Source organism: Mya arenaria, chromosome 6, assembly GCF_026914265.1.
Source record: "Mya arenaria isolate MELC-2E11 chromosome 6, ASM2691426v1".
In the NCBI taxonomy this organism is placed as follows: Eukaryota; Metazoa; Mollusca; class Bivalvia; order Myida; family Myidae; genus Mya; species Mya arenaria.
In genome coordinates this window covers 50,770,140-50,788,502 of record NC_069127.1, presented here as the reverse complement: position 1 = coordinate 50,788,502, position 18,363 = coordinate 50,770,140, and the positions used below count along the sequence as shown (strand labels likewise).

The following is an 18,363-nucleotide window of genomic DNA, read 5'->3' as shown; positions in this document are numbered from 1 at the left end:
ATCAAAAATGTTTCAGTGTTAGATAGCAATATATTGCACCTCGTGAAATTTATCTTTTTGTGCTCAATTGCTAAAATTGAAACGATCAAGTCGTCACCTTAGTGCAATAACTCAATATCTGATATTTTCATATGCAGTTATTGAGTTAGTGCACTTTGGTGACGAAGTATGTTCTATTTCATCTACTATGGATCTTTAGGTTTAAAATACCTTAACATTTAATATAAATATTATGTTGTATTGTACAACATCAACGTTAAACGTACTTTTGGTCTAGAGGTTCCATGAAAATATCCATCACTGATTTACCGATCATCTGATGAACAGCAGGCATTTCCCGAGAATAATGGATGTCATCGATATGAACAGAGCTCCAAGCACCGCACTGTAATTATAATTCGTTTCAATTTTGAATTATATTGCATAGAGTAAACTTGACGTCTATTTTGTAAGAATATTTGCAAGTAGTTATGATATCATTGTTTGCAGCATTATTGGCGCAAACGATTGTCGGGTTATGTCCCTTGTCCAATTGAAAAACAAGCAAAAGTACCTCGTTCGCTACACGGCACACTTGTTTATTAAGTGTACAACATGATAAACAAGTATTGAAAATGTGAATACAAGAAAACCTGCGTCATAACTTTGCAACCTTACACTCTTTCCCACTGCATACATAGCAAAAATTAAGAACAATCATTAAATATATATGTTTATATTTTAAGTTTATAGTACCCATTTTAAGATATAAAGAGATAAATTGTAAATACAGAATAATGTCGATAAGCATAAGAACTAAAATCAAAACATTTGCAAAGAGCGACTAGACAAGGAAATTGTATTGTTGCATACCTGGAATCCACTGAAACAACCACCATTTGTTCTTGGAAGTTGTACAATGAAAAACACATGTAGCTTTGCTTGTAAGTGTTCCTGTCCCAACATTTGAAATTCTCTTGTTATGCAAAATCGTGCACAATCGATTAGGCTTTGATTCATATCTCCAGAATCACACTGTACAACTATCAGTTTGGTGTCCAAATGTTGAAGTTGTAGATGAAGACTTTTTTGAATAGAGATATATTCTGATATCAAAATGTATTTGCATGTACAAAAGATAATTTCAATTAGTGTGAAATTATGAAAATTTCGATGCATATTAACTAACAACAGAACAATGCAATGTTTCAGACATGTGAAACTATTTAAATTAGCCAAGTCAATAGTTTATCGTTTTAAAAAAGGAATTTGCTGAAATATGTCTTAACGTATAGGAATTATATATATATACATGAACTTCAGTGTTGAAAACCAATATCAGAATATAAGTAGAAAGACATTTGTACCACAATTTGTTATATCTATGCAAAGCTATCTTTGCATTGAATGTATCGCCATTGCAAGCGTTTTGTGACGCAGCTGAATCCATTTGAATACATTAGAAATATTATAGTACTGGTTACCAACATAAGTTCAACAAAAACCCTAATTTGTTTATCCAGACTCCCCTATCAGCAATGTCTTTGTCTTCTTGATGATACATTTTCAAACTAAACGGTATTCAATAAAATGGTGAAAAACACTCTCTTCAAATTAATCTATGATATTTAAAAGCAATATTGAACAACTATTGTTTGTTGTGGCGTTGTGTATCTTGTATAGTATTTATTTGACTTTTTCCTTGACCCTTTAAACAGGGTATTGATTTAATACTAGGTAACTTTTATGCCTTCTGTTTACCATTGCGGTATGACATTAATAATTTAAACAAAAGGTAGCTTCAAAATGTGAAGATACAAACCGAATTTTGTCTGCAAATTGCTGTTCTGTTTCCAAAGAATACAAGGAGTTGATAAAGAGGACCTCTTCTTCTTTTACATCTAAAAGCCTGCTTATATTATCAGCTTGCTTTGTGCCCGAAAATAGTTTTGAGTGGGTGGTGATCTTTAACGATATTGTCATAATTATAATATAGAGAAAACAATTAAATAAAGTCGAAAATGATATACGTCCAAGACAATGTAATATATACAAATAATTATTCTACATTTGTGTGTACACATCGCAAACGACACTGAATATATGTTCTATTTCAAACAATAATAATGGATATTATTACCCTTAAAATGTATTTGAAACACAGAATACTTAAACGTTTGAGCAATAACAAACCTGGTCAAACGAGTTATTATTCAAGGACAAACGATGTTTCATGTATGCGAAAACATTGTGGTGGTGTTGTTTATCGAAGTACCACTTTCTTATCTCTGGAAAATGTTTTTCTTGTCGAATAACCGATTCTGGTGTTGCTATTTGTATTAGAACCTGAATTCCTCTTTGTTGACACTACAATAACAATAGGAATACACTTCAGTTTATTAACTTTAATTGTGAAGTTATGTGCATATAAACTAGTTTCTATGAAACTCGTATTTCACTGATCGTTCATAGGAGGCATTACCATCATTTATTGATAAAGCTATTTTGAACTTGCAACCAAACATAGGTATTTAGTGATAATACTTTTCAGTAATGATTAAAAGGAGACTTTGACCAATTACTTGAACTTATTAAATTGAATAAGAGTTATAATTTTACTTCTTCATCGTCATGATTTTCTCCGCGGCAAATGTTAACCATGATCGCTGAACATGCGTCATCTCTGTATCCTACAAAACAACTGCTTAGGCTTCGCTTCTGTGTTTCTTCTCCTTTTTTTCTGTAAATAGTTGTATTACGATATAAATATCATGATGTACCTTTTTGACATAATTCTAAAAAGAAAACTGTTTTGTAAAATATTGTTTAATTTTGAACATTTGAATAAAATGCAACACGGAAACTTATGTTATCCTAGCTAATATAATAATTTGGTTTAGGACTTTTTTATTTAAATGCTTGATTACTAATTTAGAACAGTTTATTATAAGTATGTGGATCTATAATTAGAATAGGAATTATTCTTAGAAGTTTTTTTTATTATTTGTCGTTATTTTTGTATTTAAAGATATAATAATATAATAAAAAATAAGAAGAAGAAACTCATATGTTTTTAAGAAAATAAGTTATATTGTTATTGAAAATGAGCCCTGATCTTGTAAAACTTAACTGCTCCTGTTTTTCAGTGTTTCCTCTTTAACAACAAAGTGGTCATGATATCTTTGGTGTAAATTGTTGATCAAGTAAACATCTATAAAACAATCTTCGAGTTTAAAAGAATCATATTTTAATTGCTTAGCTTACCTTTGTGCTGTAACTGGTAGTGTTTCAGTTTCAGATGCAAAATGAAAAGCCCAGTTTCTTAGTCTCTGTGCGCATGTTTTCTGTCTCTCCGTAAGCAAGGTATCGCTACTCAAAAAGTGTTTTTCGAGGCGATTTATCAAAGGAATCGGAAAGCTTCGGTAAACCGTTTCTGTTTCGGCTACAACTATCAACCTTAAAATAGTCAACATTTGATTAAATCCCAGGAAACCTTTACGGTATGTATTATTAGTAGTAAATGCATTCAAGAGAGAATGTTTCAAGGTACCACGCCACATGGCGTATGTTGCTCTTATAAGTAAATAGAAAACGTTAAAATGTTCTTATTACTTTAACATATTGAGTTCTTTAGTTTTTGCAGAAGTAGTATTTATGCTGTTTATTTTTGCTGAGTTATGTAGATTGCTATACAAATTACACATACCTGAATTTTGGATGCACTTGACATTTCACTCTGTGGTAGCCTAAACCAAGATCAACGTATCTGTTTTCGCCATAATACATGTAATACTGATTTAAAGCATCATAAAGGCTTTCATAAAGATTTTCCATATTCAACAAAACTACCATTTTTCCGGTTTCCATGCACACTTTTATCTGATTGATGTTCCTGCATATCTATTAGAAGTATGAAGTACATAATGAATACATAGAATAAAATGAAATATATAAAATCTCGATTATACAAGGACATTTTTTTAAAATGTAATGCCATGTACCTGTGTATATTCTTGATCTCCCCTAAAGCTGCTTCCAAATATAACCACTGGTTGGATGTCGTGACCACTTTTTTCAATTTTCTGCTGCAATATTGTTAGTGTCCCAAAACTTTCAGTCATTAACAACGGGTATCTGCTCTCACTATGAAAAGAAATTCGAAACCTGAAACAGAAATAGTTCATAAAATTCATGTTCTTTTCTTACCGACATATTCAATCACCTTACGGCATTTGGCTTAAAGGGAAAGCCTTAACGGGAGGATGTTATTAGAAATTTATCTCGAAAGAGAAATCGTTAGAAGCAAACTGTCATCTGACAATCAAGTAAGATAAGTTAAATTCCAATTTAGTATTAGATAATTTGGTAAAAAGAGAATCCAAGAAAAGTACAAGTTGTTTTAACTTTGCAAGAAAGTGACCACGATTTAAATGCATATTGCTATCTAGCGAAATTCAAAGTTAATTCAAATTATATCACAACTTACAATAGGCTTCCGAAGATAAAAAAAAGTACAAGGAAAGGTAACTTTCCATCAAAGTGCCCAAGAGTTTAATTTTCTGTGAATAACGGCAAGTTATCATCTATCACTTCAAAGTGCTGTTTTGTACACACTTGTTTTCAGATAGTTCAAAGCACAAGGAGGGTAACTTGGCACTAATTTGACCAAGAGTTAAAATTCATGCGTAAAACAACTGTACATTTCTGGACATCACTATTTCATTAAATTTCATACAAGAGTTTCAAAAAAAATTTTTTTAAATAAACTGGTTTAAAACAAAGTATCGAAACATGTATCGCTTTGAGAATTGTTGAGACACCAGTTCAGATCAAATTGTATGTGTCTTGGAAATGAAACCAATGTGAAGTTTTAAGAAAAATATGGTCGACAAAGGTTTCGGAGAAAAACGACCAAATATATTTTTATCTCAAATGAAACAAATAGGGATCTATTGACAAATTCCAATGATGTACGAGAAGATATGTAGATATGGATAATAAAGCAAAAAGATAAAAATTCATTTGTAGTTACAAAAGAAATATACCTTGAACTTCGAAATGTATCGAAGATACTGGCATCAATGAGTCCTGAATCACTACAATCAGTCGCATGTTCCTCTGTCTAGAAAATTAAGATATGGTATATTTAGATGAAATCATAATTTATTCATATCTGAAGTAAATTTTATTAATTCCCGGTTATGCAGAATTAAATCGATATAAGTAACAATGTAAAAAATGTTTAATAGAACATTGCTTTTAAACAAATCAATGACGTACATTTCCTTTTGCATAGTTCATATAAACACCATTGAAGCTGCATTCTCTCAGATTTACGGTTTTGACAACTTTTTTTTTGTCTTGGAACGAGCAATTTTTGGCGAAAATCCATGGAAAACAGTAATATAAGACTGCTGACAAAAAATCAGATCGCAGATTTTTATATTTAAGTTCAAAAATTGATGTTTTATGCATTTTTCTTCAGCCGTTACTAACGGTTTAAGCCATAAAACATAAATTTTCGAACGAAAATATGAAAATCTGCGTTCAGATTTTTTGTCAGCAATCTTAAATCATTGGTTTGCAGATGTTTACCCAAAAAATGCTCTGTCCAAGACAAAAAATTAAAAAGTTTGTAAAAATGGTATATCTGTGAGATTGCAGCTTTAAAGAAAAAATACTAAATGTAGTTTATACTAAATGTAGTTTCATTTTTTGTTTCTTACTCTAAATTAACTATAAATGCTTATAAAACACGAACATCATTTCCATAACTATTACTCTAAAACGATGTACATACAATGTGAATTTACGTCATGTGTAAACAGTCTGTTGACTATTTGGACATTTTTCAATCCGGCGTGAGTGTCTTTCATTTATTATTATAATCTTAATTGGAACAATGCTACAAAACCAATCGCATGATGATCGCATACGGATTAGGTGTGAACGCATAAAATAAAAGCAAGCAAAAAAGTACCATCTTTATCCACATTAATTACTGGATAGTTTTCAGCCTGTACATGATATATATGTAGCCATCCTGTATTGACTTATGTCGCATTGCATCGCCATTTGGAAACGAATTTGTGCGAATCGATATATACCGACTTAAACATGTTCGCAGTACGCATTATGATTACACATTTGACGTTATAAACCCGTGGTATGTACACCGTAGAAAACTGACAAAAATTAACGAAGGATAGCTTAAATCTTACTCACAGCATCAAAAGTTAAATTCTGTAGATACTTTTGAAAGGTTCTCTCAGAGTTCACAGATTTCAATCCGCCAAAATTTCTTTTAATGCAATGTAATACTTCAGACATTGTTGGGTTTCTTCTGGTGTCGTCTACAAAGTTATACAGCATTTTAATCATGCTGAAAGGGAACAAAATAAACATTTTAACAATTATTGCATTAAAGAATAAACGCTGCTTCATGAAACACTCGGAAAATAATGGTAATAAAAAAGTATGTAGGATAATTTATTAAATCATTTTAAATCATAATTCGCTACCAGTGTAATGATTTTTTATTAGAAACGGTTAATAAAAGCGGAAAAATTAATGGTCTTTAATGAGGCACATAAGATAACATTCAAGTAAAATGTATTTACCAAAAGAAGTCTCTCAATCCGAAAAATTCTCGACTGTCCGTTATGGCTCGAACAAATATTTTCTCGTACGCTTTTGCTAAAGGTTCAAAGAAAGGCTGCAAAATTACTTTAACGCTCCCTTCATCGTCCTCACATATACCTCTGAAATTTCAACAATGAGAAACTGGAATATAACAAAGTGCATTAAGCACTTATACTAAACGTAAGTATAACTGTTATTATAATTTATAAAAAAAATATTTTGAAAACAAACAGTTTGTCCTAATTGGGCATATATGGCAATATCGTTCATGTTTTAGTTTATTGTTTAAATGATACTTACTCTGCACTTAATGCAATTTCCTGAAGATCTGGAATCTCACGCTGAACTAAAATCCCTCTGTTCATTTTGGCGGGATCAAGGGCCCAATTCGATATGCCAATAAAAGCTACCTGTAAACAAAATCATCACAAACTATCTTAGCCCAATATTTTACTGAGTGTTCATGTGCTATCTAAGTTTTCTACAATTTGACATATAAATGCACTACAAAAAATGTTTACAATAACCACCTTCGAATTCATCAAAATACCTTTATCACCTAGAAACATAACTATGAGGCCGATTATTCAAAACACCGTTAAAGTAAACAGTGTTGTTAACGGCATCGTTTCAAAGGTGAACTATCGTATGATGTGCTGGTTTATTAAATCCATGCGTGCACAGTTGATTCAGTTTTCAACTTTTTGAAAGAAATTAATATGCAGTTTACAAGTGTGTCCATGAACATTCCTGAGTGATTAAAATTTGAAAATAACAAAGATGCATTGCTAACATTTACCAAGTTCTCAACAATCGACTCAATAAATGTCTAACCACATATTGTATATATATATATATATATATATATATATATATATATATATATATATATATATATATGGAAAGTGAATACGTATGGAAAGACACCTATTACTAGAACACTCTTACCAATATGTAAAAAACAAACAATACCTTCATATATTTCTCCGGATTTTCATCCCCTAAGCAGCCGTTTTCAAGCAAAGGATGGAGTACCTGAACAGAAAAAAACACTATAGTACTATCAGTTTGTACACAAAAAGTAATTCTCAATCAAAATATAGATTTTGAAAAAAACTGAAAGAAATATTTGATAATATACATACAATTGGTGTTACAAACCTTTAAAGGCATTTTTGGACTATCTTCAGCTAGACCAACTTCATCAAGGATAACTGTTGCTACAAACGTGTCCAAGTTATTCTCTTGCTGAAACTGGGAACACTGGCGGAAAGTTCTAACTATTCCATCTGACGTTGCTAACGGGCTGCACTGGAAGGATACCGTTTGCGTCTGCAAGAAATATACATACATCTTTATTGATGATTTACCTCATTGTATAGAAATGTTTCTGTGAGGGATGATAGGTAAACAAAAGGTCGATACATCAACAAGAAACACAATAACAAATTAAAAAATAAACTTGCCTGCTTAAGTTTCTTGAAAAGCTCGCGTTCAGAATGTTTTCCTTTCATTGCATCTGATACGATAGTTTTTGCCAATGATTTCGAACTTCCAGGTTTTCCAACCAAAAACAATGGAATTCTGAGTTCAATACATATTGCCATCATGAACACATTTTCTCTCAACGCCGAGTTCTTGGCAATATTATTGTCTAAAGAAACATTATCCAAAAATACTTGTTGGCAGCTATAAAAGAAAAGAAGTAATTTGCATTGTTTTTCAATTGTTTACATATTTTATTTAGAAAGTTGTTTATTATTTTTATATTTCATCTGATTTTAAAGTATATAAATCATTATTTTAATAATGCGCTAAAGTGGTGTAATCATTATCTCAATTAAACACTATATTTGCTATGTATTTGGTAGATTAAAGAACAATGGTGTTTATCTTTGTTATTGTCTAATATGTTGGGAAAAGATCTACTGAACTAATATTAAATAACAGGTTATGGAAATATTCTTCGTCCAAAATTCATCAAGATGTACCTTTCTATTTCTTTTAGAATTTGGTCTTGTGCATATGCCAAATTGAAATGGGTTTTTAAATAATGGGCAATCATTCTCCTATATTCAATTCTGTTTTTCAATGATGCATGATAGCACAATCCCAATGCAAGGATAATCGAACGCATAATACGATTAGGTTGAATCTGAAAACAATATTGCATGGCACAGGAGTATTAACAAACATGCCAAAAAGACAATGAATATAAAACATCCTTACAACTATACATATCGTAAATATAACGTCCGTTTAAAATGAACATGTCGTAATAAAACATTCTTAAACTATTACAAACGCAGAAAAACAATAAAAAGTAAAATACTATTTTTTGAGTCTATACAATTCATTTTGCCTACTGTTACCTCTATTTCTCTTTTCTGCTTCCTTTCATGATCGCTATCTTCTAGGCATTGTTCATTTACACTTTGTGCAGAATCTATTGTCGTTATCGAAATGGCATCATTTTCGGAGTCCGCGGAGTTTCTCCGGTAAGGAAATCTCGGAATAAGAGACTCCATTTCTTCATCGGTCTCATAATCTGATTCACATTTGATGTCATCTATTAAAGTCTGACTTATTGATAAGTCATGTGAATAATATGTTTTATAACGATCATTATCACTATCAGCATCATTGATTGAAGGTACACCCAATATTTCATCCATCGACATGAAAAGCTCCCTGCTAAACTTGTTATTATGGAACCACACAATAGCATTAAGAACGCGTTCTACATCACGCAGAGATACAAAACTGCATTCGCCCTGAAAATATATGTATAAAGGATATGGATATAAACGCATGAAATGTGTAAGTAAGCATGCCATTGTCGCGCCGCTCAAACAGCGGACCGGGTGGTTACCGGAGACTAAAGTATTGGAGACTGACGGGCCGGTACCTGTCTGAAAAGATAATAACCCAAATCGAATATTTAATACTTGACAAATAGAAAAAATATCCATAATATATATTTTTACACCATGCTGAAGAAGTGTATAGTATAGTGAATATATAGTTGGAACTGTTGATTCTGCTTTAAATTGTTATTGATTACCACTTTAATAGTTCATAAGCTTCGTTTTGCCCGTTATAAATTTGCAATGATAAACACTACCTTTTGTTCCCTCATGAATTCCTGTGATTTTGCAAGCAATCTTGCAAGGGATTTCGATAAATCCGTTTTATTAGGTAAGTTGCCAGATTGAACCTGAAATAAGGTAATGGCAATGTTAAGCACCAAATGTTCACTTAAAAATCAATAAAATTTGAAAACTAATAATATATTTTATGTGTTTCCACGGGCACCTTCCTTGTCAGGAACCGAGGCTTGCCGAGTTACCGGCTACGCAGTGTGCCCGAGGGTCGGATGTTTCTATCTGGAACGGACAAACATGATTGATATTTTTTCTATCATACCTGAAATAACATTTGTGTGAAAACAAATATATAAAAAAACACAGTTTTGAACATTTCACCAAACAACGCGTGCGATGATCTCTTCTGACGTCATTGAGTGCAGTGATTATTATTCACTGCATACGTCAAGTCACGTCAGTCACGACATTTTAGAATGTTTTTGGTTTGTATTAAAGGTATACTTTTTGTAAAGTTAATGTTCATGGAACATATCATTAAAATCTCATAACTTTGGTTACATGAAGTGTATAATAATATAGATGGAAACTATATGGTCACAGCCCGTGATTCAGCTGGCATGGGGGGTGTCAGATTTTACCAGCATTAAATGCACTTGAAATGCCTATTCGGTGTGCTATAAAATACCCTTCGTCCCTAAAATTATAACACTGTGTTTATTGTTATCCCTATTATTTGTAATTCCAACTTACTTTGGTCATCACCATTTGTTTGATGTACAGTTCTTCTACCTCGGTACTTAATTGACCAAAGTCCCAAACTAAGGGAAGTAAACTCCTGGGAAGGGGTTGGACACGATACACCTACACATAGAAAGACCAATCAATTACTTTCGGGAATGTCCTCTTTTTGTGTTAAATCATTTTAGACTTCCAGCGTTTAGCTAAGACAATCACAAAAAGTTATAGTTACTTTATAGTATTAATACTTTATTTTATTAACAAATGCTAAAACAACTTTATATAAACCATACCAATCGGCGCATGGGCACATTTCCAAAGCGATCAGATGTTTCATTCGAACGCACATGATATCCAAGTCCTGCACTCTCAAGGTTTTTGACAACGTCATCGGTATGTCTATTTAAAAAAATAACATTTTCTAGCAATGCATCAGTGTATAATCTACATTACATGTCTGTTTTAGTGAAAAAACATGAAAAGATTGAAATCAATGTAGTTTTATGATAGGAAAAGACCATTAGATGTCGTTATTATCAATTAAAATTCCCAATTTGAATAAGATTTATAGATTAACGCATGATTTTTTATTTAACTTATGTATAAAACCGTTTATTTAACATGAAGTTTGTCGTGTAGTATATTACTATAGCTGTTGATTATTTTAGGTCATTGTTTATTGACAAAGAAAAACGGTTTAGATTAAAGCTCACATCTTTTAAATCACTACTTACTTGCGGTATGGATTGCACGCGGCAACAATTTTCAAGTTGTTCGAAAAATCAACAGGTTCTCCTTGCAAAGTCTTATCGCAAAGAAGTTCTTTAAAAAGTCCAACACACTCTGTGGTATTAGCCTCGTCAAAAAAGAGAACGGTAAATATATGACTGCCATGTTTGATATTTTCTTTCGCCATATTCGTTGCTTTCGCTACACTTTTCTTGATGTCCTGTCCTGTTGTTCCACCATGAACCTTCATTTTTAAGATATTTGTTATGATTTAGTTAAAAAAAAAATAAAAAAGGACAAGGCAGATTACAAGGCAGAAATAAGCTGTAAAGGAGATACACATACAAGTACGAAAAGAGAAGTCTTTGTTCGACCGTTTATTCGCATCAATGCTAAGTGCAGCATTGTTTTAGCTCTTTAGCATTGGCTTCTTTTACAATAATCCTTTAAGAATCACCAAATATACAACTGCACTTTGGGATACGTATCAGGTATCTTATTTACACGAGACAATCCATATTGTAAACATAAACCGCTACTGACTTGGAACGGTTGGTGAAGATATTGATCATTCTTGTAGGTCGGACCAATTTTGAGTGCAAAAAGTCCTGCTCTAATTCTAAAAATATATGTCGAAAAGCAATATTACGTACTTTCATTATCAGCATGTTTTTTACATCTGATTCCGGGGTTCGTTGCATTTCACACATAAACTGAATCAGCCTGGTTTTGCCACACCCTGTTTCACCCATTACAATGACAGGAATGTCACATCTGAAAATAAACATAAATTTTATAGTTATGAACAAACCAGTATGACCAGATTGAAGAATATGCATTAATGACGTAATAAAAGAACTTTTAGAGGATAAATAAAATTGTATCGCTGTTTCAAAACGAAATATCGATTGTGTTAACAACATAATCAGAAACCATTAGTGACACAGTAGTAAGGAGAGATCTAGTAACAACCTGTATCCGAAATACATTTTGACGATCATAAAACATATGAAAATAAAAGTGCTATGATGCACGTAATTACACTGTCTATTTTTTCTGTGTGAATTGTAACAGTTAGATGAAGTTAAATCTACTTTAAAATCTAAGGCCTTAGACCTTGTTGCCAACTCGATATTGGATTAATATCTTGAATTAACTTCTAATGATAAGCACAACAAAATGCATTGGTTATATTCTTGCATACCGGGCAAGTGTTATCAGTTACTTGAACAGGGTGACAACGCGCCAATTGAAAATACTTTAAGGTATATTACTTAGAAGTTCAATGTATGACGTTTATCAAAAAGCTAATCACTTGAAAGAAAAAACATTTCAAAAGTATTCAAACCCTACGAAATATTACAATGTTTGAAACTATTTGTGGTCAATAGTGTTTTAAATTACTGCGCGTTAAGACTTTATTTAATAAACAAAGACGTGTGTTTTTGTTTAAAGTACAAGCTTTATGGATTATCCACGAATCATGTGGTTCGAGTACATGTGGGAAAAAAACATAATAATTCGGCAAGCCTCGTAACTTGACTCCGCACACGGTCTCGCGTCGGTTTCGTTCAACCTTAATGAATTTCTTACCTGAATCGCATGTGAATAGCCAATATCTTTTTCACGTTGTCTGTTGTAAGCTCGTACGTCGGGTCAGGGTCATGCGCTGTTTTGATTCCCATGACATTGCACAGTTTCATAATCTTTTCAAGCCTGTTTCATTAAAATGAAAATCTCATTATCAGACTGATCTCTAGCGTTATTAAACCGAAAGGAATGTTGAACCTTCACACGAAGGATTTTTTCTAGTTTTCTCTATGAAATAGCAATCATTTTTACTGTTAATTGAAATATTATTACCGTCATATTTTCGTTACTTTTTTTTAAAAAGTTGTATAATTGAATTTATATTTGTACTTCAGTTGGAAACAAAATGAAAAAAAAACAGATTAACTATGTTTATATTGATTTAGGGGTGTTGAAGTTAATAATATACAACATAAAGACATCAACACATTGTGTACAAATCTCTTTGATAATTGGGATCATTACCTTCCTAATTTGTCAAAGTTTTCTTGAAGATTGACTTGATTTCTTATGAGTGCATGATATAGCAATGTGTTAATGATATTTTCTTCCAAAATTTGTCCAGTTTGTAAGTCCACCAAATGTCTACAGTTCTCAATGTTAAAACCAAGAAATGTAAATGTTGACTCATCACTGTTAAAAAACAAATACGGATGTGGGCTGAAACATAAAAATAAAAATTTAATATTTTCATAGTTTAAAAGTACACATCTAGTCGTTGAGAGTACAAAGTCGGTTTGTATCATAGACTTATATAATGATAATATAATACAGAATAAACAATCACTAATTATTAAGTCATGTTTGACTAAAAATATTAAAACCTGCTTTCCCATTTATTTCGTATGGTGTACTCGTTCGGGATGTCATCCGTTTTTTTCATATTTGAATCGCAGCCAGAAGATTCATCGACGATGTTCAAAGTACGATTTGAAAAGTCCTACAAAATTGTGTCATTGTGTTATTCTTCACATTTCAAGTTGCATATATCGTTAATATGTTAACTATCAAAAGCTGTAGTTTACCTTATCCATCTTATGAATATTCACCTGCCTTGTAAAAATATATTAATATTCAGAATTAAAATAAGAAAATTCCAAAGTTCGTATTTGTATAGTAGAGGATTTGTTTTTAATGTATCTGCACAATATAAGTGTGCAATATCTATAGCTTATAAAAATGATTAAAAAGGAACATAAACACATAACTATTACAATTGCGTCTAATAAGATGAATGTGCTTACGCGGGACATTTGGAGTAGAAACCGAAGAACAAAGGACCGAAATCCAGGCAAATCTGATTCTGCTGCACAACTCACGAAAGCATTTCGTTCAAACATTTCTAGCTGTGTATTCAAAAACTGTACAAAGTGATGAAGTTCTGACCAGAGTGGTTCTTTTATGCCACAATATCTGTTCCACAGCATAAAATTTTTCATTAGCATTTGCTATCTGAACAGTATTAATCATAAATGGAAACTACAGATACAAGCCCAGTAGACAAACATTGATTGGAGAATCAGACTTCAAATTAATTGTAAATATATTACATGTACATTGATTGCTCGTAAATCATTAGCAGATACGGTACAGCAAAGATCAATAAAGCTAAAGCTATTTTCTACATTAACTTCTCTAGTCATTAACCAAATTATATCCTATTTGGCTATGCGAATCAATATTGTCCCGAGTTAACGGATTTAAGAAATCCGGAAAAATAATCATATGTATGCAATAAACATATCCATATATGTGCAACAAAATCATCCACTGATGGCTATTTTAAATCATGCTGACTTGTTTCACACCTTATGTGCCAAATGAAAATATAATGTTAGAATTCCGTAAACAAATGCCGAAACGGTTCATATAAACTCAAAGGAAAACGTTGGAGTTTCATCAAATACGTAACGTAGGAGGCGTATGCGCATATATCAACAGTAGTAATATTAATGTCCACATTATGTTCTAGTGTACTAGTCTTATACCTGAGCAATGTAGTAAGACATTCCCGCGGTGTTCCCTTTGGTACCGCTGGCTTTATTTCCGATAGTCTAATTTCTTCATCTAGATACTTCAAGTACTGAAAGGGCCTTTGAAAAACAGCACTGTTGAATAATTGTTCGTCAAAAACAACTGATTCATTCACTTCTTCTCCTGAAAATAATTAAAAAATTCAATGTATTTCAAATTTCCTGTAAAGAATCAAATGAATACGCACAGGTCTAGTATTTTGTACTCGTATCTATATTTTGGTAGGTCATTAGTGCTATGCATATCACAACAACGACATTAATGTTTAGTATCAGACAGATGATTTCCTCCTGACCAACTATATATTGTTACTGAAAACTAACATAAATGCTGAGAATAGGAATATTACCTGAACACAGTTCATAAACGCTTAAACATTCAGTTGGTGTCCTGCACATTACTATTGGAAGCAAATTAAACATGACATCGGTGTATCTTAGCTGGTCATCCTGGAATATGTACAAAATAAAGATGAATGTTCTATCAAAATTACAGTGTTTAAATTCTTTAAAACCTGCATTATATGTGACTCTTATGCACCAATCGCAAGGTAACAAGGTTGATTTATTTTATATGAAGTAACCTTAAGTAAAGAGGAACTTATAAATTTATAGATGTCTACAATAAATTATGTTGTGTGCACCAAAGCTGTTGCTTATTGGTGGAAACATGAACATACAGCTTTCTAAATGTAAAATGTGTGCTATATATATGAAAAAAGCTACAGAAACATGCTCAGAAGCATAAAGTTTAAACATAACCCCGGTTTACTGGCAATTCGCAAACACCAAAGACATAGAACAAAAAATCACAAACAAGAAACATAGAACAACACAAAACTCTACAAACAGCACAGTGCATAAATACTATATATATATATAGATAATTGGTATGTTTATCAAGAATTGTTAGGTACCGCCTTGGAATGGTCAGAAAAATGTAAATTTACTGGGGGGTTAAACCAGTTTATGAGCATAAACCTCACTCTTATCCCAATAATTCTAAATAAAGATAAAACGCAAAAGGTAAATCTTATCAAAGTATGCATTAACTTGAGGAAACTTATCAATAAAACAAATAATAATAAAAAACGGAAAGGTAAACCCCAATGATAAACTTCAATGATTAGAGATCCCAACTCTATCTGCAGATGGAGGGAAACTATGTCCTCATTTTATATTTCAAAATGCTTATCTGGCTAAACATTGGCTTGCCTTTGAAACATTTTATTTTTAAAGGGACTGTGTCACAGATTGGCACCAAAAAAAGTTTTTTTTCTGTAACGAATCTCAGGACAATTATCTAATAGAATGTATTACGCTTTTTGGGAGTGAAACATTTATTCTTTGCGTAATGTTTTGGGTTAGTTAGGAGTTAAACAAATTTTACAAAAAAATATTTTGGATTTGAATGCATTCACACTTTTACGGAAAGGTCTGACGACATTTGTACTCCGTTTTATGTCAAAATGCCCAAGACTTCCTATTCAACAATGTCTTGAGAGATCTTAATTATATCTTGTCATATAAGAAAGTAATTTAAAAACAATAATGAAATTTTGTTGATGAAATTCATTTCCTGATTACAAAAATGCATAATCTTTTATTAAATTGCTTCAATCAACACAAAGCCACAATAAATTGTTATCGGGCATTTATGATAATTTTGACTCACAAACATATTCTATTTGTATTGGGATATTTACGGGAAAACATAAATGCTCTTTGGTTGGAAATCTGAAAAAAGTATTATTTCGTAATAATGCTCAACTACCAATTTCCGCTTTTCATGTGGCATCGGATATATGAGTCATGCTTGTTAAATATTGAACCTCAAAACTAAATAGAAGTTTATTTTTTAAAACATTTAATTTTGGTCCTTCAATCGACTTTTGCATCGTTGCTGACTCTTAAAAAGCTTTAGCTTGTGCAGTGTCACATTCGCTTTGGCTGTTTAGTTGCTTTCCATTCAAATTGATCAACGTGAATACCGTTTTTCCGTTTGACGAAGGCATAGCCTCTATCATGAGCAAATCGGCGTCTGACCTACGCCACACTAATCCTCGTGTCGTGGTTAGGCATTTCAATATTATCAAATTAAAAAGTAGATGGTCAACTCCACCCTGCACCTGTTCGATCAATAAATAAAATTCAACAGCTTTATCTGCATATTTGAATTTATTTCTTTTAAAACTGATGTAAACCACTGAACGTTTAAACATAATCTGCTGTTTTTATTTATTTAAGTTTAAGAGATAGAGTCATATTTAATATATAACAATGATAAACATATATTCTAGTATTTTAACAATTTTAAGAACTATATAAAACGTAAATATTATTACATAACTGTCAAAATTATTACATGGACGTACAACATGTGAAATATCCAAGTGAATTATCCTCGGAAGTCGGTTTGTAGAATCTGTTGTGTTATCAATAAGTCGACTGCATACGATATCCGAATCAACCGACTTTTCTTGTATTGATATCTTTAGATTCTGTTGGAAACATTCGTTTTGCTCGACCGCAAGACTTTCAAATTTCTCTGATGTCCTCTTTATAAACAAAGTTTTGCCAACACTTGCTTGATTGGACAGAACAACACGTACCGACGATCTAAGAAATGTAAAGTTAAAATTGCATCCAGGAATGTGTAATTAAAACTTATAACCTTATAAGTGCTATTAAATGTTCGTAGCACCTTGCAATTGAGGCTATTACATATGCTTAAAACACCTTGTTTTTTTAAAAGGATTGAAATAATACCTTTCACAGTCAACGGTAGACGCACAAAACCTTTCTTCGGATGAGAATGTTAAGTGGCGTTTCAGATACCTCGATAGCAATTTCTCATCGAGACGTAATGATGGCCGTGTGTATTTATTCAGCGACGACATAAGTACAGATCGCTGTTCGTTCTCCAGAGCACAAATAACAAATAATCTATATTTGACTGCGATGGAAAATATAATTGTATTATACAAATAATAGGTTAAATAGTTTATCGCATGAATTTTTGGTAGTTACGTATGCAAAATAGTTTATGGGTAGTTCCAGTGCTACGTTCTTTTGTTGCCATATAAGTCTTGTTTTAGAAAAACGGAGTGTTGCAAAATATTTACTAAAACGTATGTATAAAAACGCATATTATAATCAATTCAAGATGATTCTAATGTCTTGATTACAAATTTAATACCTTCCCCGGTTTGCGATATATACTCATCCAAAAGCCCTGCCGCTCCTTCACTGACATCGTACAGCAAATCACCAACATTTACTATACAGTATATCTTTGCATTCTTTTCAAACAGAGCCCTTCTCCAAAAAAGGTCTACCTGCAAGTTAAGTGAAGTAATATATGAACATTGGAGGCATTGCAGTGTCAGGTATCTGTCACCATAACAAGAATAATATTAATTTTACATATAACGATACTAAAATGTAATGTTTCAACACATAACTTGTTCGGTATTTGTGAAATGTATTTATGTTATATATAATACGTCACCTCTTCTACTTTTGTCCTGGAACTGCAAAGCAAC

At 32.0% G+C, this 18,363-nt stretch overlaps 1 protein-coding gene across 1 annotated transcript in view; it reads right to left on the bottom strand.

Annotated features, from left to right (window-relative positions):
- Nucleotides 1-18,363, bottom strand: part of LOC128237875 (E3 ubiquitin-protein ligase RNF213-like) — a gene marked incomplete at its 3' end in the record, with an annotated part of 44,647 nt that overhangs the window by 4,967 nt on the left and 21,317 nt on the right. Inside the window, exons 14-41 of the mRNA XM_052953455.1 lie at nucleotides 18,018-18,156; nucleotides 14,774-14,942; nucleotides 14,030-14,198; nucleotides 13,610-13,725; nucleotides 13,251-13,445; nucleotides 12,789-12,911; nucleotides 11,849-11,969; nucleotides 11,201-11,439; nucleotides 10,760-10,865; nucleotides 10,479-10,589; nucleotides 9,746-9,838; nucleotides 8,994-9,395; nucleotides 8,613-8,776; nucleotides 8,088-8,310; nucleotides 7,783-7,953; nucleotides 7,594-7,656; nucleotides 6,922-7,031; nucleotides 6,600-6,740; nucleotides 6,205-6,361; nucleotides 5,025-5,101; nucleotides 3,981-4,113; nucleotides 3,686-3,879; nucleotides 3,244-3,435; nucleotides 2,599-2,719; nucleotides 2,173-2,346; nucleotides 1,802-1,944; nucleotides 853-1,063; nucleotides 267-385 (exon numbers count right to left, since the gene is read on the bottom strand). Of these exons, the coding sequence (XP_052809415.1) occupies nucleotides 267-385; nucleotides 853-1,063; nucleotides 1,802-1,944; nucleotides 2,173-2,346; nucleotides 2,599-2,719; nucleotides 3,244-3,435; nucleotides 3,686-3,879; nucleotides 3,981-4,113; nucleotides 5,025-5,101; nucleotides 6,205-6,361; nucleotides 6,600-6,740; nucleotides 6,922-7,031; nucleotides 7,594-7,656; nucleotides 7,783-7,953; nucleotides 8,088-8,310; nucleotides 8,613-8,776; nucleotides 8,994-9,395; nucleotides 9,746-9,838; nucleotides 10,479-10,589; nucleotides 10,760-10,865; nucleotides 11,201-11,439; nucleotides 11,849-11,969; nucleotides 12,789-12,911; nucleotides 13,251-13,445; nucleotides 13,610-13,725; nucleotides 14,030-14,198; nucleotides 14,774-14,942; nucleotides 18,018-18,156 (4,376 nt within the window). The remainder of the gene's footprint in view (nucleotides 1-266; nucleotides 386-852; nucleotides 1,064-1,801; nucleotides 1,945-2,172; nucleotides 2,347-2,598; nucleotides 2,720-3,243; nucleotides 3,436-3,685; nucleotides 3,880-3,980; nucleotides 4,114-5,024; nucleotides 5,102-6,204; nucleotides 6,362-6,599; nucleotides 6,741-6,921; nucleotides 7,032-7,593; nucleotides 7,657-7,782; nucleotides 7,954-8,087; nucleotides 8,311-8,612; nucleotides 8,777-8,993; nucleotides 9,396-9,745; nucleotides 9,839-10,478; nucleotides 10,590-10,759; nucleotides 10,866-11,200; nucleotides 11,440-11,848; nucleotides 11,970-12,788; nucleotides 12,912-13,250; nucleotides 13,446-13,609; nucleotides 13,726-14,029; nucleotides 14,199-14,773; nucleotides 14,943-18,017; nucleotides 18,157-18,363) is intronic.